This window comes from Loxodonta africana, chromosome 22 (assembly GCF_030014295.1).
Source record: "Loxodonta africana isolate mLoxAfr1 chromosome 22, mLoxAfr1.hap2, whole genome shotgun sequence".
NCBI classification, from domain to species: Eukaryota; Metazoa; Chordata; class Mammalia; order Proboscidea; family Elephantidae; genus Loxodonta; species Loxodonta africana.
The window spans coordinates 35,749,424-35,777,117 of record NC_087363.1 but is presented as its reverse complement, the minus strand read 5'-3'; the positions used below and the strand labels follow the sequence as shown (position 1 = coordinate 35,777,117).

Genomic DNA, 27,694 nt, shown 5'->3' with positions numbered 1-27,694 from the left:
TCTGTTGCCTCTGAGCAATGTGACCTGGGCCAAGGGGACCACATCCACATCAGGGTCACACCCCCATTCTGTCTCCAGGCCTGGCAGGGGCCCTGCTGCCCTTCCCTCTCCCAGCCCCTCAGATGAGCAGACAGGGCTCAATGGCAGGAAGGAACCCGGGTGGGGACCCTGCGTGAACTCCAGCTGGTTGCTTCTCCACCCTGAGCCTGGTGTCCTCAGATGGAGGATGCAGATTCCCCCGCCTGTACCCTGGATGCCTCACGAGACCCTGGGTGGGGGGCTCTGAAAGCTGAAGGCTGACCCAAGGAGCCCCCGTGCCTGGCCGTCCCTGGCGGCTGTAGAACCTGTCGACTGGGGTGAGGAGGGCCCACAGCCCCCCATTGAGAGGCCGCAGGCCCAGGCATTTGCTGACCAGGCCTGTTAACCTGACTTCCACCCTCATCAAAATGTGGGGCGGCCCTGCGGCATACAGGTTCCTGGAAAGAACTGGTCACTGGGCCTGAGCCTGGCCGTCCTACATGCCCGAGAGGCTGAGACAGGGTCAGGGTGTCTCTGAGGCCCCTGATGCCCCCAGCCACATGATGGAACTGCCGGACCCCAGGGCAAACTCAGAGACACCAGGCCTGGTCCTGGGCTTTAGAAACAGGAGACTGAGGCTGAGCCCCAGAAAGGACTTGCTCTGAGCACTCACCAAGTTTGCCCCTGAGCCCCGCCAAAGCCAGGCCCCTGGCAGGATCCCGGGTCCTAGGGGTGACCTAACCTGCCCTGCCTCCAGCCTTGACCCCTCTCCCCACTGCACACACTCCCAGGTGCTTGCTGGGGGGCCCTCCCCTCTCGTCCCCTCTACAGATCCCCCAGCCTCACAGGACTGAGGCTCTGCAATCCCTTCCTCACCACCCCACTTCCTCTCTCTCCCTCCTCTCCACCCCCCCAGTCCCCACCTCTCTCCAGGGCCTCGCTGCCTCCTCCTGGCCTGGTCCAGCCACTGGCCTCCACAGCAAATCACACACCCACTAGGTCACTGCTCTTTTGCTCAGAACCTCTCCAGGGCTCCCTGCTGCCCTCGGCCTTCTTAAAGAGACATGGCCACTTTAGCCCCTGCACGTGGCAATTCTCTGACCACATCTGGCCCCTTGTGCGTGACAGCGTCTGCAGGCCAGGAGCCCCATTCACACAGCCCAGGTGGAGCCCCAGCCCAAAGGACACACACTGGTCTGACCCTAAGCTCTGACCCAGAGTGTGGGTGCCCCAGCTAGCGGCGCCCCATGCTGCAGCCTCTGCTTTAGGGTCTCCCCTGGGAGGAAAGACCCAGCTCAGCTGCGAGGTTTGGGCTCCCTTGTGTTCCTATGGCTCTGTGATGGAAGGCTCTCACACATCCACGTGTGATGCCCTGATCCGTGAGGTGCGGTCACTGGCCTGTTCTCAGCTGTGGCCACGGAGGCCGTGGGGAGGATGGGGTCTGCCCCCACCTCAGCTCTGAGGTGGAGCCTGGGGTTTGATCCCAGCCCCCTACACCCTCCTCACACCCTGGGACTGTGTTATGGAAGCTCTCTGGACAGCAGGACAGCTGGCCATTTCAGGGACTCTGAACCTCACAGTGGAACGCAACCATCGCTTCAGTAGTTAGCCCGGGGACTGAGCTGCAGATGGATGTTTCCTGTCATATAAAAATCTTTAATGAAAATAGGTCTCGTACAACAAGTTATAAAACAGAAGTAGCAAACTCAAAGTCTTCCCTCCAGGTAGGAATACGCGAGGCTAGGGCAGTAGAGCCCTGACGAGCCAAGAGCACTCTTGGTCCAAGGGGGCAGCTCTTGCTGACTGCTAACAAGTGGGGCTGTGGGTACAGGGGTGGAACGTCCTCTCTATTTCAACAGAAGTTATAAATGTGTTTTTAAGGAAAACTGCATTTCTTAATGCTGGCCAGGAATTGATTCCCCCTCCCCAAATCACAGTACAATGCTAAGTAAAACACTTACAGGCAGCCAGGAAGCAACCTGTTTTACACACTCCAGAACAAAAACGAACGGACTCATCCAGTTGCAAAATATCTGTACAAAGGCGCTGGCTGAAATGTTCAGCATCAAGACATCTGCCAGGAAGGAGGCAAGGGATAGACCCCCATCCTCAGGCAGCAAATGAGGCGAGGAAAAGGTGAGAGAAGAGGGAAGGGTAAAGAAGCGTGCTGCCAGCCTGCCTGCCTGCAGTCCCACCACGGCAGAGTGGACAGTCGTCCTACAGGTTGGACATGAGCCAGCGGGGGATGGAAGAACTGCTGTAAGACCTCCTGGACCCCAACAAGCACCCTGCTGGGCCCTAATATCCCAGGAGCCGCTTGGCTTCTTCGCTCTGGGCCTGCAGGGTCTCACTTGCATATTTCTGAAGAAGCTCCATCTTCTTCCTTCGTACGAGTGCCTCCTCAATCTGCGGATATCAAGAGAGACGGGCTGATGTTTCGTTCCCCTACTGTAGACCCCGCCAAAAGGGAGTTGGAGGGGAGTCCACTGAGGGGTCTAACTCAAAACCCAGATGATCTCCAGGGAGCCTCTCTCCAAGCTTTTTCCTGCTGCAAACATTGGAACCAAGAGACACTTGGTCAGCTTCATCTAAAGCAGAGGCTGCTGGCCTCTTCTGGAGTCTACAATGACAAGTGCCATGTGGTTGGGATTCAGAGCCGCCCTAATGAGTGAGCAGAATGAAGAAAATCCACTCAAGTGTTTTGTGGAGTCTGCTTTGAGGAGAGCCCTCCCTGGCACTTGGGAAGCTCAGCCTCAAAGGGCAGGTGACATTCTCTGTCCTACCTCTTGCTGTGACGGCACTGGGACGTGAGCGATGAACTTCTGCTGCCCGTCTTCACCTCCTTTCTCCTGGCCACCTTCTTCATCAGACTGCAAACAGGGAACAACCCAAAGGTCATTAATAGGAGACCAGTTAAACCAGTGTTGGTGCCTCTATGAAATGCACTACTCTGCAGCTGTTTTAAAATAAAGAAAGGAGTGAGGAAGCTCAGGACTAGGACAGAAAGAGATCTAAGACACTTTATTAAGAGTTCTATGCCATCTTTTGCATAAGGGGAGAAAATAAGAACAGGAACTACTAACAGCAGTGAGAACAAGGTGGATGGGGACAGGGTGGGAATGAGACTCTCTGCTGAATATCTTTACACACTTTTTGGTTTTTGAACCTTGTGAATTTATTACCTATTTTTTAAATTAATTTTAAAAAAGTAGGCCACCAGAAAAAAAAAGGATCAACCCTGGCTGCATATCAGTCAATATGGATTACTAGTAAACAAGGGAAATAATGTTGACTTCCAAATGTCAAAGAGGAGGACTGCTGTGAGAGGCTGGAGCCCACTGGGTGCCCCTCTGCCAAAGGCCCAGCACAGCCCTTCTCTGCACGGGCTCCCCGATGGAGCTGGCTTGTAAAATCCTCGGGTGGGAACCTCACATACACTGCTGGTAGTGATGCAAATTGGTAAAAGCACTTTGGAAAACCGTTTGGATGTATTTATCAAAGCTGGCTACATGCCTCCCTGATGATCTGGTAATTTCATACCTCGGTATATACTCAACAGACACAACGGCTTGTGTCGACCAAAACCACTCACACGGAAGTTCACAACAACCCTATTTATAAAGGCCCCAGCCTGAAAACTAAGCAAAGACCCATGGACATTAGACACAGGCTATGCATGATCCCATTTATACATAAAGTTCAAAAACAGGTAAGACTTAGTCTTATGGGACAACTCAGTCAGTTGGCATAATATGTAGTTCACAAAGTTCATGTTCTGCATCTAGTGAGGTGAGTAACGTCTGAGGTCTTAAAAGCTTGTGAGCAACCATCTAATATACAACTATTGGTCTCCACTTGTCAGGAGCAAAAGAGAAAGAAGGAAACCAAAGTCTCAGAGAAGAAACTAGTCTACAGGGCTAATAGCCTACACAAGCCCTCTTCTACCCTGAGACCAAGAGAACTAAATGGTGCCCGGCTACCACTACTGACTATTCTGATGAGGTCCACAATAGATGGACCCTAAAAGAATGGGAGAAAAATGAGGAAAAGAACTCAAATTCTTAAGAAGTCCAGACTTACTCTACCATTTGAAACTAGAGGACACCCTGAGACTATTGCTCTGAGGCACTCTGTAAACTCTGAACCAAAACTATTCCAAGGTCGCCTTTTGGCGAAACAACAGATTGGCACACAAAATAAAGGATATTACCTGTGAGTACGGGCTCCACTGAAAAACCGTCTATATGAGACCAAATAGGCAACAATTACTCTAAAGCAAAGATGGGAAGACAAGGGAGGCAGGGCAGCTAGAGCACCAGAAGTGGAACAACCAGAACACAAAGAGAATGTTGACACATTGTGAAAAATGTAACTAATGTCACTAAACAATTTGTATAGAAATTGTCAAATGGGAACCTAATTTGCTGTGTGAACTTTCACCGAAAATAGAATAAAACGTTATTTAAAAAACAAGAAAACAACAGCTAAGACTAATGGGTTATTAGAGGCCAGGAGAGCGGCACCCTGGGGACAGGCGGGCCCTTAAGGAGGGACATGGGCAGAGCTCCTGGAGGCCAATCCGGTTGTTCCAGCATCCTGCACTTGCTATGTGGGTGTGCACCTTGTGGAGTTCACTGACCTGCACATTTACGACAGGGGACTTTTCTGTGCATGGACTACTGCTCGGCAAATGAGAAGGGATGACTGACCGCTGCAGCAACCTGGGTGGATCTCCAGGGCACGGTGCTGGGTGTAAAGGCCAACGTCAAAAGTTGGCATCCTGCCTGATTCCGTTTGTGTAACATCCTCAAAATGACAAGATTACAGAGATGGAGAACAGATCAGTGGTTGCTGGGGGTTAGGGATGGTGGTGGTGGGAGGTGACAGCAAAGGAGAGCAGGAGGAGATCTTTGTGGTGATGGAACAGTTCTGTATCTTGATTGCAATGATGGTTACAGGAATCTACACATATGATAAAATGGCATAGAAACACACACACAGGCATTACACCAGTGTCAGTTTCCTGGTTTGGATACCATATAACTATGTAATATGTAACCACTGGGGCAACTTGGGTGAAGGGTACATGGGACTTCTATGTACCATCTTGGCAACTTCCTGTAAATCTATAATGATTTCAAAATAAAAAGTAAAAAAATACAAATCCTTGGGTGCCTTCCATTGTTCCTCTGATGAAGAAAAAACCCTCTTCAGTGTGGAGTCCAAGGCCCTGTAGGTCCCACCCCTGCCTTGCCCTGGCTCCTCTCACACAGAGCACCCTGTGCACCAGCCTGTTCCCTTCCCTCACACTCCCACGGTACTCTCAGCACACACCATTCCCTCTGCCTGGAACACTCTTCCTTCACCCTCCACTTAGTTAACTGCTCCCCATCTTCCACATCTCAGCTGAGGGGCACTTCCCCAGAAAAGCCCTCGAGGCTCCCCCAGCTCCACGTTGTCGCTCTCTCAGTTCTGTCACATCGTGGCTGCCACTGTCCACTCGTCTCTGTGCTCACTGGGTGTCTCCCACCTAGACTCTGAGCTCATGTGGAGCACATTCACTGCTGGGCCCTTTGGACTTGGCCAGGTCTGGCTCAGAGTACCGCTCGTTAAACAAACATCTGCTGAATGAGCAGATGAGTGTTGGCACCCAGAGAAAATCCTCCTCGAGCAGGCTGCCATCCTGCTTCAACCCTTCGCCAATCCCCCGTTAGTCAGCCAGACCTGAGCTCAGCCTAGGTCCTCTACATCCTGGGTAACCCTGACATCATCAGTGATGTCTCAGCAAGCTCCTCACACAGGGCCTGACCCATCACCCACACGAGTGACTGCCTTCCTCTTTCTCAGACAAGGATGTCAGTTCAGGTCTGAGCTTGTCCAGGAGGGACACTTGCACACTCCAGGCACTTCAGGAGACCTGGGGGCTGGGGGGCACCACCTGAGAGGCAGGGATCATAGCTCCATTCCCGACCATGAACTGCCGAGGCAGTCTCTTCTCTGCTCTGGGCTTGTTTCCCATCGAATGGAGACGCTAGACAACAGAAGAGCTACGGGCACTGAGATTTTAAAAGAAATGATGAGGTCATGTGTTTACAAACCCAATTCCAGTATATCTCAGGAGGGTCTATCTCTAATAACTAAATAAATAATCCCTGGTGTAAAGCAGTTTACAAAGTGCTCTCACAGCCATTCCTTCCTGAAACTCTCCCTATAATCCTTTGAGGTGGTTTTCATGCCCATCTTCCAGGCAAGGAAGCTGAGGACTAGGCTGGGGATAGGGGCAGCCGAGCTTCCTTCTTGCCACTCCCCCCACTCTCCTGAAGCAAGGCATACCTCCTCCTCGTTGACAGCATAAATGTTGATCTCTTCCTCCTCCTCTTCCTCCTCTTCTTTTTCTCCTCTTGCCAGCCGGGCCTCTCTCTCTGTTTTCCACTTTTCCACTAATTCAGCTCTGACTAAAGACAACAGGGAGCAGGTGCTACTTATTCCAGTCTCTAAAAAAGCTTCAGACACTATGTAGGGAAAAGCCAAGATTCCCTTCCTGAATAGGACACCCTTCATTCTGCTCTGGTGGGCGGGAAATGGATTTGAGGGGCAGTCTGGTCTTCCCTCAGCCCTGGCTTTATGTTTCTACAAGGTAGGTTTGAGGAAAGGTCCCTGGGTCCTCTCTAGTTCAACAATCTGAGTGGGTTCCACACGCCCACTAGAAAACAGGAGCAGTGGTGGAGCATTCTGGAAAAGAGCTCTGGCCAAATCTAGCTCAACGGGTAAGATGGGGACTAACAATAGCTTGTCCCTCACAGAATTGTTGTGAGGCCTCAAAAGAATAACTTACAAATGCTCAGCAGAGTGTCTGACATACAGGAAGTGCTCAGAGAGTAACACCCACTGATGTTCTGTGGCTGTGTTTAAAGCAGATCTAAAAGCTACTTAACTGGGCACCATTTCACAATTTTGAGAAAGGTCAGTCTGGAAAGGCTCGAAATGGTAAACTCCTGAGGGACAGGACCAGGCCAGATGCAGCTGTGTATACTTTCCCAAAGTGCTTCTGGCCCAACACAGCCGTGACCGCCTCATACTTGTTTTGTGCTGTCAAGTCGATTCCGATTCATGGCGACCCTATAGGACAGAGTAGAACTGCCCCACAGGGCTTTCTGGGCTGTAATCTTTACAGGAGCAGATCGGCAGGTCTTTGATCCTGAAGAGCAGCTGGTGGGTTCAAACTGCCAACCTTTTGGTTCACAGCTGAGTGCTTAACCACTGCACCACCAGGGCTCTTCTCATAGCTATTAGGAAGAAGATAGTAACTCCATTTACGCTGAAGATCATTAACAACAAAAAAAACTCCCTTCTGGCATAGAGCACTGTTTTCGAAGGACAGAACAGAAACCAGGTGTCATCTATAACGTGTAATGCCCAGAGACCTACGTTTCTTTTCATATTCCTGTTCCAAAGGCACGATAACACCGTCATCTTCATCTAAGTAACCGTAGTACTCAAAGTCGATTGCCTTCATGAGCTCAGCCCGTGTCTTTCTTGGAGGAGGAAGAGCTAAAAGAAAAACAGCATGAATTAGCTGAGTTTCCCAAAACACAATCACACTAAAGGCTTCTCCCTGTACAGAGCTATGCATCCACACAGTACGTACATCCATGAAGATAAGTGAAGCAGGCATGTCTCTATGGTAATGGAATTGTATAGTGGTACAACCTTAACTTCTTTTTCTCTTCACAACATTATATACAACGCATATGGGGAAGTCACTGTTTTTTGGCAGGCCGCCATCCATCCCCTTCCCCTGTTGGTAATGGCACCTTGTCCACCCTCTGCCTCTCTCAATCCATGTCCTCTGAGTGGTGACCACCATATTGGCTAGATTCAGGAGAGGGTATATAGTTGAAGCCTGGCCACAAAGATTGGCTTAGGACAGAACTATGATCCAGTCAAAACCAATGAGGCTCAATTCTGAGAATTCTGTATGAGCTGCTTGGGGTAAAAAAAAATTTGTTGCTCACAGAGGACAAGATGATGAACTTGCCACCATAAGCAGGGAGCTAGCAGAGAGAGAGACTCACACAGTGGAAGCTGAAATTGCAATGTGGAGAAAGTGTGACTTGGATTCAGTCACTCCTGAACCCAAACGATCCGTGAGTTAGAGAGGAAGAAAAAGAGACAGAGAGACAGAGAGACAATGCGATAGAGAAAGAGTGTTCTGTGTGGCCGTAGCAATGAATTACCGAATCCAGTAGAGAGTGTCATGGGGGGACGGTTGGTGTCAGAATTGGTAAAGACGATGGAGAGAGGAGGCATGTCTGACCCCTGCCTCGTAGGAATCAACCTTGGCTGTTGTTCTTGGTTCTCCTTCCCTAAGCTGTTTTTACACATACATAGCATAATCTCAATTGAGGAGCCCTCTCTCCACAACCCTTTAAAAATTGGAGTGAAATTTGCCATCGTCAACATGTTGATGTTAACAATCATCATCTACAAGTTGTGAAAATGTGAGTAATATTTTTCTGGTTTTCTGTATTTTACAACTTTTTGTAACTAAAATATATTGCTTTCGTAAATAACAGCATGATATTTAAACTTTGAATGATTTTTAAGTGATGGTAATGTAGCATGCAAAAACAGTTTTCGTATAATCAATTTTTTAAAAAAAGGATTTAGTAAAAATATAATTGTGTTTTGAAAAAACAGGGAAATCAACTGGAAGGAAATAGAGCAAAATGCCAACAGTGGAGAGAATACTGGTGTCATGCTTCTTTGGTTTTCACATCTTTTTCTATAATGTATTTCGACTACTTTTCTAAAAAGTAAAATTCGAAGGCACTAAAATTCTAGACCAGAGGTTTCAAGTTGCACTTTTGAAAGCCCTGAAGTTTGGCTAAAGCTCCCCAGGGGCCACTGTGTGGGGTGGAGAATGGAGGGGAAGGGAAGGCAGACAAGGACTCCCCACTTTATTCACACAGGGCAGCTCCCCTGTGATCCATGTTCACATACTGGAGCTCTGCCCAAGATTTCATTTGTTCTTCAGGCATAGTTTTTCAACTAGTAAGTAACTGAAACATGAACCTGATTTAATGAACTTCAGGGTCTGCCCCGACAGTTTCAGGAAACTTCAAACAGGGAAACTCTTCATTGAGACTGAGAGACTCGCATGTGCGAAGAGTGTGGGATTTAGCACCAGCCAATTCTGGACTCACTTTCCAGCCCCAACTGTGTGGCCTTGGGCCTGGGAGCTCAGTTCCCAGTTACGGCTTCTCATGGTAAAACAGAACAATAATTCCTACACTACAGGGCTGTTGGACAGCTAGGAAATAATACAGGAAAGCGCCCAGCATGTAGCACACCTGCTCTTATGTTTATTACCAACTAGAGGCTAAAACCTTCACAAACATGAGTTACTTACGTTCTTTTTCAAATAGCTCTCTAACACCAGGCAAATCTTTTGCTGCTCCAAAGTATTTGTAACCTCGATTTCCTGGGACTTCTTTCCCTTCGTGATCCAGCATTTTAGGGCCAACTTTCTTATTGGGAGGGAAAAAGAGAAAATCAATCTATTCCAATGTTTGCAAATATATTTCAAGATAATAATGCTAAACATAGAAAATTATTTATGTGCAAAGAAGAATATTATACTTTTTTATCACTTAAAAATCAACCTAGCTATCTAACAGTAGGGATAATTTAAGTAAATTACAACATAGTCACTCATGAAATATTTTCTATACCTTATGAACCATCGTTCTTATGAAACTCTTACATTGACTAAGAAAAATGCTTATGATATGATCTTAAGTGACCCAAGCATAAGAAAAAGTTGCAAACGCCCTAAATGGGAATCAGTAGAAGACAAATTAAATACATCCAGAAGAGGCGTTCTGTCGATTAAAAACAATGTCCACACCCTGAAGCTACTGCCCTAAGATAATTTTTTAAACCTTAAACCAAAAAGCCTCTGAAGTTTTCTCAAAACCAAACAATAGTTTAGCTTAACTATTACAAAAGGTCTGCCTTGAGCATTACACTCCTTTAAGAACTATCAATATGGGATCAAATTGACAACAGCAACTCGAAAGACTAGATAGGAACCTCAGGGGGCAGTGAGTTTATGTTAATGAGGGAGTAACAACTCAGAAAAGGAGGGTTAGAATGGTTGCACGACTTGAAGAATGTAATCAATGTCACTGAATTGTACGTGTAGAAACTGTTGAATTTGTGTATGTTCTGCTGTGTATATTCTCAACAACAAAATAAACAAAATTGAGGAGAAAAAACAAAAATAATGTCAACAACTAAAAGTAGTATGTGATCCTGGGCTGGGTCCTGTAGTAGAAGAGAAAAAAATGTTCTAAAGAACAAAACCAAAAACAAAACCATTGCCACGGAGTTAATTTGATAAAAATTATTGTATAAAAGTTAAATTTCTTAGATTTTGATAACATACCATGGTTATATAAGGAAACATTCTTACTCTTAGAAAATGCACAAAGAAGCATTCAGGAGCAATGGAGCCGGATGTAGTCAACTTATCTTCAAATGGTTCAAAAAAATAAATCTCAAGGTACACATAGAAAATGATCATGCAAATACAGCAAAAACATTAAAAACTGGTTAATCTGCAGAAAGGGTTTATGGGAGTTCCCTATCCTGTTTTTCCAAGTTTCTATGAGTTCAAAAAGGTTTTTTCAAATGATTATTTACTGACATGAAAATGTGTTCCTGAAAGACTTACTGTTAAATAAACAGGGCATATAATTAGAATATGAACTAAATTCTGTAAAAACAAGCAAATGTATACACAGAAAAAATTATAGAAAGATAAATACATACTGTTTATATAATCAAAGTTAGTACTCTGAAAAGAAATTAAAAACCTGGAACCAAAATACATAGGGTGAGTGTGATCTGAATTATGGAAAAGCATTCACAGAAATACAATGGAATGAAGTATTCTAGTGCTTGTACCAAGGAAATGAGATTATGCCTGAATCTCGTTCTGCTTCTTCACACTTTCCTGAACTTTATAAATTTTCTACAATGATAATGTTTTTAGACTTAGAAAATGAAAATAAAATTCTTAAGCATTAAAAAAAAGTCTAGGAGAAAATATATAAAAACATTACTGATGTTGCATTTATGGTGGAACTTAAGAATATTTTACAAATTCATTTTTTAATGCTTGTGAGGTCAATTTTCTAGAAGGGTTAGCAAAATTATGCATTACTTTAAAGCAGTCTGACAGGAAATATAAAATCTCCATCACAGAACTGCTGAAGAGGTTAAGTGAGACCACCCATGAGAAAGTTCCAGCAGAGTGACTAGAAGAGAACAGGTACTCTCAATAAATGAGCAACAGGGAAATAAATGCTTCATCTGTAGGCCAGGTAGTAAAGTAAGAACTCTGGTTTTGTGTTAGACTTTCATAAAGGTAAGAACACCAATATGTAGAAAAATAGCATATGTTTCTTATGTAATATATTATAGCCCCTGATTAGATATGATTCAAATGATCTGAGGTAGATCTCCTCACAAACAGGTAAATGGGTTAGGTTCTGGAGCACCATTTTTCAGAGTCAAGATCCATTAGTGGGTCATAAAATCAATTAAGTGGGTCATAACCGTCATTAAAAAAAAATAAAAACAGAACAGAATAAAAAATATCAAAGTGCTTCATACGCAGTATTTTTTCAGTACGTTTTCTGTGTACCGGGTGTTGACATAAACTGTGTATGTGTGTTTTGCAATGTGTCACAGTTCTAAAAGTTTGAAAGCCACCGTTCTAGAGTATTGCATCTGTAAGAATCTAAAGACGGGAAAGAATGGAGTTTCCTTAGGTCCCTCAGTTAAAGAAGCCAACAAATGACTGCATGGCTGCACCCAATTCCCAAAGAGCTCAGTGAAGGTATATGAGGAGGCCATGGCCATCTTAAAGAAAAGGAAACTGGGGCGCTGAGAGATTAAGTGGTTTACTCAAGAGCATCAGGCTGGTAGTTTTAAGGGCCCTGTCTGTCTCTAAGGCCTATGCTGTGGAATTTTATGCATTATCCTGCCCATCCTTTTCACAGGTTTCCTGTCCATATGTGTCAGGCACTTTTCAAGCCTTCTTTCATTTATTGAATGCTACTCTGTGGCAGGCAGGGGCTGGAAGCTGCAAAGCCAGATAGAATCTACTCAGCCCGCCAAAAACCTCACCAGCTCACAAACCACACTCGACTGAGGCTGCTGCTCACTTACTCCATAATCAGGGCCACCCAGCTCCTTTATCCGGACTTCCCAGTGTCCTTTTTCTCTCAGCAGTTTGTTAATTTCATCATTCAGGTCACGGATTCGGAATTCACCTAACCCAGCTATAAAGCAAAAATATTAACAGCGTCATTCCTTCAAAATACCATGCAATGTCACAGCCTTAAAAATGTCATACCTACAAAGGTATATTACATGAAAATATTCATTCAAATTTATAAGAAAAAATTGACAAATAAATGAAAGGAAAAAGAATTATGAGCAGAGTTCCCACAAGCACAGAGAAAAAAAATATCTCATTAGCAACTGAAGAAATACAAACTGGAAAAACCCTGCAGAGTTCCATTTATACATCTATTAAAATAGCAAATCTTGAAAATAAAATATAAAAAACACTTGGCAAATGCCAGCAAAGATGCAGAGAGGCTGGTGTAAGCATTCACATCTGGCAGCATTCTGTGTGGGATTCGCCCTTTCAGGAAAGGACAGACTTTCTTCAAGGATTTCAACATATACAAGAAATCCTGTTGGGATTTTGATCACGATTGAATGCGAAGACAGAAAGAACTGATATCTTTACTATGTTGTCTTCCAATCCATGAACGTAGTATATATCTCTCCATTTATTCAGGTCATCTTTGGCTTCTTTCATCAGTGTTTCATAGTTTTCAGTACACAGATCCTGCACATATTTTGTTACATTTATACCTAAATATTTCTTGTGTTTTGGTGCTATTATAAAAAGTACTTTTAAAAAATGTTCCATCTCTAGCAAAAGGACAAATATTGTATAAGACCACTATTATAAGATCTTGAGAAATAGTATAAACTGAGAAGATCACATACTTTTGTGGTTACGAGGCGGGGAGGGAGGGAGGGTGGGAGAGGGTTCTTTACTGATTAGTTAGTAGATAAGAACTACTTTAGGTGAAGGGAAGGACAATACTCAATACATGGAAGGTCAGCTCAACCAGGCTGGACCAAAAGCAAAGAAGTTTCCGGGATAAAATGAATGCTTCAAAGGGCAGCGGAGCAAGGGCGGGGGTTTGGGGACTATGGCTTAAGGGGACTTCTAAGCCATTTGGCAAAATAATTCTATTATGAAAACATTCTGCATCCCACTTTGAAATGTGGCATCTGGGGTCTTAAATGCTAACAAGCGGCCATCTAAGATGCATCAATTGGTCTCAACCCACCTGGATCAAAGGAGAATGAAGAACACCAAGGTCACACGATAACTATGAGCCCAAGAGACAGAAAGGGCCACATGAACCAGAGACTTACATCATCCTGAGACCAGAAGAACTAGATGGTGCCCGGCCACAACCGATGACTGCCCTGACAGGGAGCACAACACAGAACCCCTGAGGGAGCAGGAGATCAGTGGGATGCAGACCCCAAATTCTCATAAAAAGACCAGACTCAATGGTCTGACTGAGACTAGAGGAATCCCGGCAGTCATGGTGCCCAAACTCTCTGTTGGCCCAGGACAAGAACCATTCCCGAAGACAACTCATCAGACATGGAAGGGACTGGACAATGGGTTGGAGAGAGATGCTGATGAAGAGTGAGCTACTTGTATCAGGTGGACACTTGAGACTGTGTTGGCATCTCCTGTCTGGAGGGGAGATAGGAGGGTAGAGAGGGTTAGAAACCGGCAAAATTGTCACGAAAGGAGAGACTGGAAGGAGGGAGCAGGCTGACTCATTAGGGGGAGAGTAAGTGGGAGTATGGAGTAAGGTGTATATAAGCTTATATGTGACAGACTGACTTGATTTGTAAACTCTCACCTAAAGCACAATAAAAAAAAAATGTTCCATCTCTAATGATTCATTGCTAGTATATTAAAACAAAAATTGATTTTTATTTACTGAGCTTGTATTCTGTAACCTTGCTAAACCCAGTTATTCATTTCAGGAGCCTTTTTGTAGAGTCCTTGGGATTCTCTACATATAAAATTATGTCCTCTGAGAATAGAGACAATTTTTTTTTTCCTTTCTAACCCATATGCCTTTTATTTCCTTTTCTTGCTTTATCATGCTGGCTAGAACTTCCAGGACAATGCTGAAGAGAAGTGGGGAGAATGGGTATCTTTGCCTTGTTCCTGATCTTAGGAGGGAAGCATCAGTCTTTTACCAGAAAGTATGATGTTGGCTGTAGGTTTTTTTGGTGGAAGCATTTTTTTCTGGGTAAAGGAGTTCCCTTCTATTCCCAGTTTTCTGTTTTTATTATGAATGAATGTTGAATTCTCTCAAATACTTTTTCTGCCTCTATGGAGATGATCATATAGTTTTCATTCTTTAGAATGTTGATATGGTGAATTACATTAATTAGGTTTTAAATGCTCAACCAGCCATGCAACTGGCTGTGATGTATCATCCTTTTTATATATTGCTGGATTTAACTTGCTAATATTTTGCCAATGAATTTTATATGTTTATCTGTGAGGGATATTGGTCTATAGCTTTTCTTTTCTTGTAATATCTTTTTCTGATTTTAGTATCAGAGTAATGCTGGCCTCTTCAACTTTCTGGAAGAGACTGAGTATAACTGGCATTATTTCTTCCTTAAATATTTGGTAGAATTCATCATTGAAGTCATCTAGGCCTGGAGATTTCATTGTTGCAAGGTTTTTAACTATGAATTCAATTTCTTTTATAGATATAGGGCTACTCAGCTTATGTATTGCTTTTAGAGCAGTGCTTCTCAACAGCAGCACTAGTGACACTTCAGGCTAGATAATTCTTTGTAGGACGAATTGTAGGATGCTTAACAATATCCCTGGCCACCACCCAACAGACGCCAGTAGCAACCCTCCCTTCCTATTCCACCCACCAGTTGTGACAACCATAAATTTCTCCTACTCAGCCAAATGTCCCCTGAGGGGTAAAATCGTCCCCCTTTCTTGAGTTAGTTTGGTAGTTTGTGTCTTTCAAGGAACTGGTCCATTTCATTGCAGTGCAATTGATTACTTTTGTGTGGCCTTTCTAGCCATGGTCTTGAAACTCCCGCCCAGGTGACTGGGTGGGACTGTGTAAGACAGGGTAATTGTGGCCCACCAAGGGGATTGGTCAGTTTCGCTTTAAAAAGAGAGCCAATTCCAGAGCAGAGAGGACAATCTCAGAACCATGAAGGAAGAGGAGCAAGAAGCCAGCACATCCTTTGGACCTGGGATCCCTGCACTAAGAAGCTCCTAGACCTGGGAGACAGCAAGCTATAACCTTGAACACGGTGAGGTGCACTGGCAGGAAAGACCCAACAGCAGAGACCTGGCAGCAGGAGACAGCTTGGTGGGGTTCCCAGCCCACAGAGAGAGAAAGCTGAGTGCCTATGGGCAGAGGCCAAGGTAACTGTATCCCGAGTGTTTCTGAGCCTGAATTGTAACCGTTACTTCCCTAATAAACCCCATAAGCCTGAGTATGGTCTGTGAATTCTGTGTGGCCACTGCAAAGAATAATCAAACCCAGGAGAGAAGTAGAGAGTGGTGTGGGAAGAAAAGTTGGTGTCAGAATTGGTAAAGATGGAGGAGAAAGAAGGCATGTCCGACCTCCACCTCATGGGAATCAGCTTTGGGATGTTGATCTTGATTTTCCTTTCCCTTTGTGAAGTTAAAGGAGGTCAGGCACTGCCTCCATGCAGTTTTTACATTCATCTGAATTACTGAATTTATGGGTATGAAGTTATTTGTAATATTCCCTTATTATCCTTTTAATAATTTTTAGGGTCTGAGGTGATGTTCCCAATCTCATTCCTGATGTTGGTAATCTGTGTCCTCACTCTTTTTTTTTTCTTAGTAAGTCTGGCTAGAGGTTTATCAATTTTATTGATCTTTTTAATTTACTTTCCCTATTGGTTTCATTGATTTCCGATCTTTATTATTTCCTTCATTTTGCTTGCATTGGGTTTAATTTGCTCTCCTTTCTAATTTCTTAGTTGGAAGCTTATACAATTGATTTGAGACATTTCTTTCCTATTATTTTAATGCTATAAGTTTTCATCTAAGAACTACTGCTTTAGCTGTAGCCCATAAATTTTGACACGCTAGTTTTTTTTCATTCTCACCCAATACAAAATATTCTGCAATTTCTCTTGTGGTTTCCTCTTTGATACATGGGTTATTTAGAAGTATGTTATTTAATTTCCAAATGTTTGGGAATTTTCCAGATCTTTTTCTATTATTGAGTTCTAGGCTAATCCTGTTATAACCAGAGAACATATCTGCATGATTTCTATTATTTTAAATTTGTTAGCATTTGTTTTACAGCTCAGAATATGTTCTATCCATGTGCACTTAAAAAAAGAAACTGTATTCTGCTGTTGTTAACTGTTACAACAATGTCAACTAGGTCACACTGTTTCATAGTATTATTCAGGTCTTATATGTCCTTACTGATCTTCTGTCTACTGTTGTATCAATTACTGAGAGAGGGGGATGAAAGTCTCTAAGTCCAATTGTGGATTTGAGAATCCAGCACTTTAAGGAGGAGGGTTAGCTTACCATTCTGAATCTGAGCCACTTTTTTAGAGATCTCTCCAATAATCTGTGAAATGAAAGGTAATAAATTTTCATGACACTTGAATATTCCTGAAAGCATATTAAAAATACAATTCAAAATTAGTAATTAAAAATACTTAGAATTCTGGCTTAAAAATCAATTAGATAATAAGAAGCATTCAGAGACTTGTTTCTTCTACTAAGATCAGATTCACCCAGAACGTACCTGCCGTCTCCACTTTTCAGCTTTGGGCAGCTCGGTACATTCTGAGGCAAGAAAGGGTCTTCGTTCCTAGGGAGTAATAAAATGCACATGTTGCCACTGCGCTAGTTACAAGCTTCTTGCAACATTCACAGCGGGTTCAGATCTGGAGCCTAAAATGTCTAACGGTCTAACCACACTTGAAGTTTCAGTTCCAGATGACCGTCCGTCATCAAGCCTAAACCTAACTCTACAATCTCTCTTCAGGAAGCAACCATACGGGCAAACACATTCGCTACAGTGTATCTAATACAGTGAAACACTGGAAACAACTTTAATGTCCAATTATTGTTATATTGAGATTCTTTCTATCCAACAGAGACTTGGCTAAATAAATTTTAGGTTATATCCACTTCATGAAATATTTATACTACCTTAAGAAACGATGGTTATTAGTGTTTAGAACAAAGATATGCTTATATTATTTAAAGTAAAAAGAGTAAGATATAAAACTATTTTATGAGATAATAAATACGCTAAAATATATACACATACACTTGAGCCGAGAAAAAAACACTGCAAAGAAATAACCAGAAAATATTAATAACTGCAGTTGGCTTTGGGTAGTAAAAATATAAGAGACTATCCTCCCTCTTCTTTTTATTTTTCTTTCTTTTCTAACTTGTCTATGAATATTGCTTTCGTAAAAAATGACAGTTGATAACTGTTGAAGGTAAATGATGAGTTTGCATTCAGAGGGATCTTTATAACATTCTCTGAACTTCTGTATACATTTGAAACTTTCCATAATAAAAATGTTTTTAAAAAGAGATATAACATAGATATATGTGTGTGTGAGTATAAATTTTAAAAAAACAAAGAAAGAAAAATTTTCAAAGAGTGGTATATAGTATCCATAGCCTGGCTGAGTCTCCATGAGTTGAGATCACTTACTAGTTTCAGCTTAGAGCTGCTCCCCAGATCACACTCTACTTTCCAATATCCAGTATTCGACAGAGCTGGGGTAATAAGGGGACTCAACCATCAAGTTACAGAGGAGATGGAAGAAGCAAAAGCCAGATTATTGCACTGCCCTAATTACAAGAAGGCACACCTGGAATTCAAGTGTACAGACTCTTAATTAAAGCAAGCACAGACAGGAAATAGTAAGATTTGGAGTTTAAAGTCTCCCTGGGAGTTTTACTGCATTTGTTCTTGACACTTTACAATTCATGAGGAAGCGATACACCAACCTTCACTTTTCCCTCTTCCAGCTGAGCTTGGCGAAATCTTGCTAAGGCCGTCCTACCAGGGATAGAGAAGATGCTGTTAGGTTCTGCTCACAGATTTCTTATCACCCAGGTTCCTCGATGGGGTAGACTGCTCGCGGCCATATTTAATGTCATCCATATACACACTGTGATTAAGAAACCACAGGGCAGTTAAGGGCTTCCACGTTCCAAGAAGTAGGTTTTATGAGGAGGCCACTTGAGTTCTTGAACAAACAAGTATCTATTTTACTTACACCGTGTGTAAGGAGTGTGAGAAACTCCACTAATCAGACCCCTGTGGTGAACAAAATATCCTAAAGACCAGTATCACAGGGTGCCCCAGGTGTCATTCGCACAGCCCCTGTACCATCTCCTGGTGAACAAATGTTTATTCACCCTAAGTCTGGGAGCTGTCAGAAAATACTAACAGGAAAATCAAATGGGCAAATATGAGAATGCTATTTTAAAACACATGAAGATAGAAACAACTTCTCGAAAGGCTCATATGCCAAATATTAAAAACCATTCCATGGTAGGTAGTGAGTTATATAAAATTTACATCCAAAAACCAGTTGATACTTACATGGCCTTTTCTGCATTTCGAGCCTGGAAGGAAAAAGAAAAATGCCAATGTTTAAAATATCTTTTTTTTTTTCCATTTACTCCTTAGTGAAAAGTTTTACAAAGACACAGTCATACACAGAATGCTTGAACCAGTCCATGAACGACAGCAACAATAAAAAAAAAAACGAAATCCAAAACCTGTGACTTACGTTGCTCCCTTTACCTAAAAGGTTTCCTCCCCCACTGTCCTCACTCCCCCTGTATCTCATTCCCCTTGTAACTCCTACTCACCTTTCAAAATTTACCTGTGTCATCACCACCCCAGGAAGTTCTTCCCTCACCCCTTCTTCCCAGTTGGGCTGGGGCCCTTTCATCTGGGCTTACACCAACCACAGCACTTAATACCCAGTATGACAGCTGTCTGTTCTCTGCCAGTGGAATCTGGGGAAGGAAAACCTCAAGACTGGCTTCTACAAAGTGAGTTTTATGTAAGCACTGTCATACTAGTGACATTACCATCAGAGAGAGAACACGTTTTCTGAGCTGTAGCGTAAGTAGAAAGAGTACTTGCTGAGTCAGGGACCTGAATTTTACTCCCAGCTCTACCACCTACCATTCCTGAGAAGTAGTCTCTTTAAGGCTCATTTTCCCCATCTTTACAACAGGGATCATACTTCTCATCTCGTGGGAATGCCATGAGGATTTAATGAAATAAAGATATGAAGATATCAGCCATGCAGTTCGTAGATACTCAGCAAAAGTGAATCTAACTTAAATCTCCTTTCATACCCTCCCTTTCAACTGACCCAGGGACAAACTTGGCAAATACTTAGTGGATAAATAAAAATGACATCTATCATGGAATAAAAGAGAGAGGCTTTCCCAGGGGAAGCCATCACCTTGAAGGCTAAGGCTGTGTCTTACCTATTTGTGATGGTTAATTTTATGAATCAACTTGGCTAGGCTAGGGTTCCTAGTGGTTTGGCCAAACATGATGCTAGTTGCTCTTCCATAACGTAATCTAATCTAATATAATCAATCAAGTGAAAAAGGAGTTTCCCTAGGGTGTGTTCTGCTTCCAAACTACAAATAGGTATTTTGGTAGAACTCTCGCTCCACACTGCACTGTTTCCATCACCTGACCTATGGATCCTGGGACATAAGCCTGCAGGAGTCTCCAGCCTGCTGCCTGACCTACAGATTTTGGACTTGCCAGCCCCCACAATCACGTCAATCAACCCCCTGAAGTAAAGCTGTATCTATTTATCTATAGAGGGAGAGAGAAGTAGTTCAGTAGTAAAATTCTCACTTTCCATGTGGGAGACTGGGGTTCAATTCCTGGCCAATGCACCTTGTGCGCAGCACCACCCATCTGTCAGTGGAGGTGTGCATGTCACTACAATGCTGAACAGTTTTCAGTAGAGCTTACAGGTTAAGATGAGCTAGAAAGAAAGGCCTGGCAATCTACTTCTAAAAATCAGCCAATGAAAACCCTATGGATCACAATAGTCCAATCATGAAGATGGTTCAGAACTGGGCAGTGTTTCATTCCATTGTGCTATGAGTTGCCATGAGCCAGTGGCCAACTCAGTGGTAGCTAACATCTATTTATCTACCTATACGCACAAGGATAAGTTAAAAAGTATTGCCACTCGGGTTCAGTTCTGCAATCAGTGGATGCCTGCCAACAAATTCTCTCAGTTAACACACCTGTCTTAGTCTCGTTAGCGTGCCTTCAAAAAAAAAGGATACTTGTTATACCATGGGAAAAAATGATTTTGATTTTGAAGTCACAGCTAATATCAAATTTTTAACAAAACTCAAGTGGACATCTTCCCAAATCACTGGAGCTTTGCCACAGCTTATGGGAATGCTGCTCCACATAAAACAACAGGTTTTAGAAGGATCAAGCACTTTATGGAAGGTCAGGAAGACCTCAAAGATGAGCCAAAAGAGGGAAGACTACTCAGAAGGTTATGGTGACTATTTTGGGGGGATTCCAAAGGGATAATCTTGATAGATTTTCTTGAAGGACACAGGAAGATTATAGGGGCTTATTACAAAGGAGTTTTAAGAAAACTGAAAGCTGCATTGGTGAGAAAAAGGCCAGGAAATTTGCACTGAGGAATTTTTTTCCAGCACAGCAATGGACCTGCTCATTCTTTGAGGGCAGCAAGGGCTCCCTTACAAGAATTTCATGGGAAACCTTACCTACCCTACAGCCCTGATCTTGCCCCTTCAGACTTCTCTTTTGTTTCCAAAACTCAAAGAACATTTAAAAGGAACACGTTTTGAGTCCATTGATGATGCGAAAACTGCTGTTTTGGCGTGGTGTAAATCAAAGAGTGAAGAATTCTTTGGGGAAGGATTAGAGAGATGGAAACACCACCTTCAGAAGTGTATCGACCTAGATGGAGGATATGTCGAGAAATAATAATTTCACATTTTGATATTTTTGTTTAATAAAGGTTTCTATGATTCTGTAGCAATACTTTTTGACTTACCCTCGTGTGTGTATATATATATATATATATATATACACATACATATACATATACACACTCATATATATACCTCAGTGGTTCTGTTTCTCTAGAGAACCATAAGACACTACTTCAATTCTTCATTGAAGTCTATTGTTACTGTTCTCAGGTGCTGTCGAGTCAGTTTCGATTCATAGCGACCCTATGTACAACAGAACGAAACATTGCCTTGTCCTGTATGATCCTCACAAGTGTTGCTAAGTATGAGCCTACTGTTGTAGCCACTGTGCCAATCCATCTCGCCGAGGGTCCTCCTCTTTTCTGCTGACCCTCTAAGCATGATGTCCTTCTCCAGGGACTGGTCTCTCTTGATAGCATATCCAAAGTACATGAGACAAAGTCTCATCATCCTCACTTCCAAGGAGCACTCTGGCTGTATTTCTTCCAAAACAGACTTGTTGTTGGTTCTTCTGACAGTCTGTGGTATATTCAATATTTTTCGCCAACATCCCAATTCAAATGCATCAATTCTTCTTTGGTGTTCTTCATTCATTGTCCAGCTTTTGCATGCATACGAGGCAATTAAAAATATCGTGGCTTGGGTTCGGTGCACCTTAGTCCTCAAAGTGACATATTTGCTTTTAAACACTTTAAAGAGGTCTTTTGCAGGAGATTTGCCCAGTGCAATAGGTTATTTATTGACTGCTGCTTCCATGGACGTTGAAATGATTGTAAAATGAAATCCTTGACAACTTCAATATTTTGTTTATCATGATGTTGCTTATTGGTCCAGTTGTAAGAATTTTTGTTTTCTTTATGTTGAGGTGTAATCCATACTGAAGGCTGTACTCTCTGATCTTCATCAGTAAGTGCTTCAAGTCCTCTTTATTTTCAGCAAGCAAGGTTGTGTCAACTGCATATCACAGGTCATTAATGAGTCTTCCTCCAGTCCTGACGCTGCATTCTTCTTTGCATAGTCCAGCTTCTAGAATTATTTGCTCAGCATACAGACTGAATAAGTATGGTGAAATGATACAACCCCGATGCACACCTTTCCTGATTTTAAACCACACAGTACCCCCTTGTTCTGTTCGAAGGACTGGCTCTTGATCTATGTACAGGTTCCACATGAGCACCATTAAGGGCTCTGGAATTCCCATTCCTCACAATGTTATCCATAATTTGTTATGATCCACACCTTTGTACACACAGGTAAACACCTTTCTGCTATTCTCTGCGTTCAGCCATGATCCATCTTATATCAGCAATGATATCCCTCATTTTGAATCCAGTTTGAATTTCTGGCATTTTCCTGTGGATGTACTGCTGCAACCACCTGTGAATGATCTTCAGCAAAATTTTACTTGCGGGTGATATTAATGATACTGTTATGTAATTTCCACGTTCTGTTGGATCACCTTTCTTTGGATTGAGCACAAATATGGATCTCTTCCAATCGGCTGGCCAGGTAGCTGTCTTCCAAATTTCTTGGCACAGATGAGTGAGCACTTCCAGCACTGTATCCAATTGTTGAAACATGTCAACTGGTATGCCGTCAGCTCCTGAAGCCTTGTTTTTTGCCAATGCCTTCAGTGCACCTTGGACTTCTTCCTTCAATACCATCGGTTCTTGGTCATATGCTACCTCCTTCAATGGTTAAAGGTCAACTAATTCTTTTTTGTACAGTGGCTCTGTGTATTCCTTCCATCTTCTTTTGATGCTTTCTGTGTCGTTCAATATTCTTCCCATAAAAACCGTAAAAATTATAACTCAAGGTTCAAATTTTTTCTTCAGTTCTTTCAGCTTGAGAAATGCCAAGTGTGTTCTTCGCTTTTGGTTTTCAAACTCCAGGTCTTTGCACATTTCATTACAATACTTTACTCTGTCTTCTCAAGCCACCCTTTGAAATCTTCTGTTTAGCTCTTTTACTTCATCATTTCTTCCATTAGCTTTAGCTGCTCTACATTCAAGAGCAAGTTTCAGAGTCTCTTCTAACATCCATTTTGGTCTTTTCTTTCTTTCTCATCTTTTTAATGACCTTTTGCTTTCTTCACGCATGATGTCCTTGATGTCATCCCACATCTCTTGTGGTCTTTGGTCATTAGTGTTCAATGTGTCAAATCTAATCTTGAGATGGTCTCCAGATTCAGGTGGGATATACTTACAATCATATTTTGATTCTCATGGACTCATTTTAATTTTCTTCAGCTTCAACTTGACCTTACATAGGAGCAGTTGATTGTTCTGCAGTCCACCCCGGCCTTGTTCTGACTGATGATATAAAACTTTTCCATAGTCTCTTTCCACAGATGTAGTCAATTTGATTCCTGTGTATTCTTTCCAGTGAGGCCCATGTGTATATTTGCCAATTATGTTGTTGCAAAATTCTATAGTGCAGTCTCTTCTGGGGTCATTTCTATCACCAAAGCCGTATTTTCCAACTACCAATCCTTTTTCTTTTCCAACTTTCATATTCCAATCACCAGTAATCATCAAAGCATCCTGACTGCATGTTTGATCAATTTCAGACCTCACAAACTGGTAAATATCTTCAGTTTCTTCTTCTTTGGGATTAGTGGTTGGTATGTAAATTTGAATAACTGTCGTATTACTGGTCTATCTCGTAGGTGTATGGATATTATCCTATCACTGACAGTGTTGTATTTGAGGATAGATCTTGAAATGCTCTTTTTGATGATGAATATGCCATTCCTCTTCAATTTTTCATTTCAGGCATAGAAGACCATATGATTGTCTAATTCAAAACGGTCAATACCAGTCCATTTCAGCTCACTAATGCCTAAATATCAATGTCTATGTGTTCCATTTCATTTTTGATGACTTCCAATTTTCCTAGATTCATACTTCGTACATTTCATGTTCCTATTATTAATGGATGTTTGCAGCTGTTTTGTCTCATTCTGAGTCATGCCACATGAGCAAATGAACATGCCAACAACTTGGCCCCATCCACGTTGTTGAGGTCGACCCTACTTTGAGGAGGCAGCTCTTCCGCAGTCGCATTTTGAGTGCCTTCCAACCTGAGGGGCTCATCTCCCAGCACTACTGTATCAGACAACGTTCTGCTGTTATTCATAAGGTTTTCATTGGCCAATTTTTCAGGGGTAGATCACCAGGTCCTTCTTCCTAGTCTGTCTTAGTCTGGAAACTCCACTGAAACCTGCCCACCATGGGTGACCTTGCTGGTATTTGAAATCATGGTGACACAGCTTCCAGCATCACAGCAACACATAAGCCCCCACAGAATGACAAACTGACAGATATGTGGTAGCCATTAAAGCTTACATATTTTAAATATTAAATTCAGTGTTTTTCCATGTTTAACACTGTGTTGCTGCCGTTAGCTGCCGTCGAGTTGAGCCTCGACTCATGGGGACCTCATGTACAACATAATTGGATCATTATGTTGTACATGAGATACACAGATAGGTTTTTGTTGTTGTTGTTGTTGAGAAGAAGCCCTGGACGTGCAGTGGTTAAACTGAACGGCTGCTAACCAAAAGGTCATCAGTTTCAGCCCAGCAGACACTCCGCAGGAGAAAGATGTAGCGGTCTGTTTCCATAAAGATTACAGCCTTGGAAACCCTGTGGGGTGGTTCTACTCTGTCCTATATGGTCACTATGAGTTGGAATCAATTCAATGGCAATGGATGTTGCTGAGAATATACACAGCAAAACACAAATTCAAAAGTCTCTACACGTATAATTCAGTGACTCTGATTACATTCTTTGAGTAGTGCAACCATTCTCATCTTCCTTTTCTGAGTTGTTCCTTCCCATTAACAAAAACTCACTGCCCCCTAAGGGTCCTATCTAATCTTTCGAGTTGCTGTTGTCAATTTGATCCCATGTAGATGGTTCTTAAAAGAGCATAATGCTCATGGCAGACATTTTGTACTAGTTAAGCTAAACTGTTGGTTGGTTTTAAGAAGACTTCAGGGGATATTTTTAGTTTAAGGTTTAAAGATTATCTCAGGGCAATAATTTCAGGGGTTCATCCTGCCTCATAGCTCTAGAAAGTATGGAATTTAGAATTTTAAATTCTGTCATGCGGTTTGGCTCTTTTGATGAGGATTTTTCTATAGAATCTTTGATCAAAATGTTCAGCAATGGTAGCTGGGCACCATCCAGTTTTTAGTCTCATGGCAAAGGAGCCAGTTGTTCATGGAAGTAATTAGCCACACATTCCATTTTCTCCTCCGATTCCTGAGTCTCCTTTTTCTTCTGTTGCTCCACTAGAACAGAGACCAATTGTTGTGCCTTGGATGGCCGTTTGCAAGCTTTTAAGACCCCAGGAACTACGCAACGAACTGTGAGGTACAGCAGAAGCACTGAACACGTTATTAGGCCAATTAATTGGGATGTCCCATGAAACCATGACCCTAAACCTCCAAACCAAGGAATCAAATCCCATGAGGTGTTTGGCTGTACACAGGCAGACTCAGCAGCTACTTTTTTTTTTGTCATTGTAAATATATCTATCACACAACTTTCGCCAATTCAACTTTTTATAGGCATACAACTTATTGATAGCACTTACAATAATAGCTATGCAACCTTACCCTTAATCAATGTGATTTGTTTATCTACACATCACCGTAAACCGAAACTCAGTATTCCATAAATGATAGCCCCCTCCCTCCCACCCCTGGTAACCACTTATAAACTTTGGTCTCTGTACCTCCGTTTTTTCTTGTATTTTTATATAAGTGAGGTCATACAATATTTGTCCTTTTATGACTGACTTATTTCACTCAGCATAATGTCTTCAGGCTCCATCCACATTGTAGCATGTATCAAGATTTCATTTCTCCCACTGGCTAATTAATATTACATTGTATGTATATACCACACTTTGTTTACCCATTCATCTGCTGGTGGGCATTTAGGCTGTTTCTGCCTTTTTTGGCTTTGTGAATAGTGTTGTAGTGACATTCATAGGGTTTTCATTGGCTGATTTTTGGAAGTACATCGACAGGCCTTTCCTCTTAGTCTGTCTTAGCCTGGAAGTTCCCAAGAAGCCTGTTTAGCATCGTATCAACGCACAGGCCTCCAGTGATAGACAGATGGTGGCTAAGCTGGAGGTGCCTTGACCAGGAATCAAACCCAGGTCTCCTGCATGAAAGGTAAGAATTCTGCCACTGAAACACCACTGCCTCCAACTCTGTGCTAGGTGCTAGGAACTTTGCCATGATTCTTGCTTTCAAGGGAGCTCATAGGAGCTCCCCCAGAAAACTACAAATTAATATAGTAATAGGGTACATACTCAAGGTGATGGAAGTCTGTAAATATGTATATGTGATAGTGAGAGTTATAGAAAATACCTAATAGCTCCTGTAGCTAGAAACATCAAGGCTCAAGGTTCCTTCTCCCCTGCTAGGGAATGGAGAGAGGGGATTCCCTATGACTGTCAGAGTTTAGAAAGGAAAATCCCTCAAGTCTGGGCAGGGCAGTATGAAGCAGTGACTTGGGGCAAATCTCACATAAAAGGCTGCTTCTAGGACTAGTGTCTCTCCTTACTTGGGCTCTTGTGATCATCGATCTGCAATGGCTTCCAATACCTCTTTTACAGCCTTACTATATAGTGTCATGTGCATCTTATGTCAGCTTCATTAATGAAAATATCACAGTAACTAACATGCACGAGCGATTCCTTTGCACCAGTCCTGTGCATTCTCATAGTTCCACGACGTGAACGCTTCTTCAACTAATGAAGGAATCAAAGGACGCCAAACCAAGCGAGCACACTCGTATTCAATACCTCCTGTCCATGCCATTTATTCATTCAGTAGTTACGGAACACCTACGACGTGTCAGGTACCTTGTTAGACATTAAAGAAGCAATGGTAAACAGGCCCTACTCTCGAGAACCTTATATTCTTGTGAGGAAGACCGACAACAGGCGGTCTATTATTAAACCAATTCCAGAAACATATAGCCACAACTACTCTTCATCTCCGCTGTGGGACTTGGGAGCCAACAATTCAGCCCGCGCGCCATGCACCGTGACTCCGGGTAGGTCCTTGCGCCTCTCTGTGCCCCGATTTCCTTTTGATAACGTAAAGAGTGTCAATGGGATTAAATACTGTCCAAGATGATCATGCGGTCCCCAAGGTTCCAGCTTTCTCCTCCAACTAATGACAGCTACACAAGGCAGGAAGAGAACTCCCACGGTACAGCCGAGGAGCATGAGGCCAGCAGCGGTGTCCGGCTGGGCTCCAGGGCCAGAAGCGCCCCAGGAGGGGCTGGGAGTCCTCCCCGCCTGCCCGCTAGCCCACCCCCACGCCCACCCCACTCACCATGCTGCGGGGAAGGGAGCCACCCCCGGGCGGCGCAGCCCCGGCCCCGGTAGCTTCACAATCGTCGCAGACCGGCCCTGACCGGAACTGAA

General features: G+C 42.9%; 1 protein-coding gene across 1 annotated transcript; it reads right to left on the bottom strand.

Annotated features, from left to right (window-relative positions):
* Positions 1-973: 973 nt before the first annotated feature.
* On the bottom strand, positions 974-27,694 carry ISY1 (ISY1 splicing factor homolog). Its single transcript, XM_064274804.1, has 11 exons — positions 27,603-27,694; positions 18,819-18,841; positions 18,218-18,269; positions 16,989-17,054; positions 16,766-16,808; positions 12,259-12,371; positions 9,431-9,548; positions 7,447-7,569; positions 6,352-6,473; positions 2,802-2,888; positions 974-2,424 (listed from the first exon to the last, which is right to left on the bottom strand). The coding sequence occupies exons 1-11, from the start codon at positions 27,603-27,605 to the stop codon at positions 2,317-2,319; spliced, it is 858 nt and encodes a 285-aa protein (XP_064130874.1). The 5' UTR covers positions 27,606-27,694; the 3' UTR covers positions 974-2,316.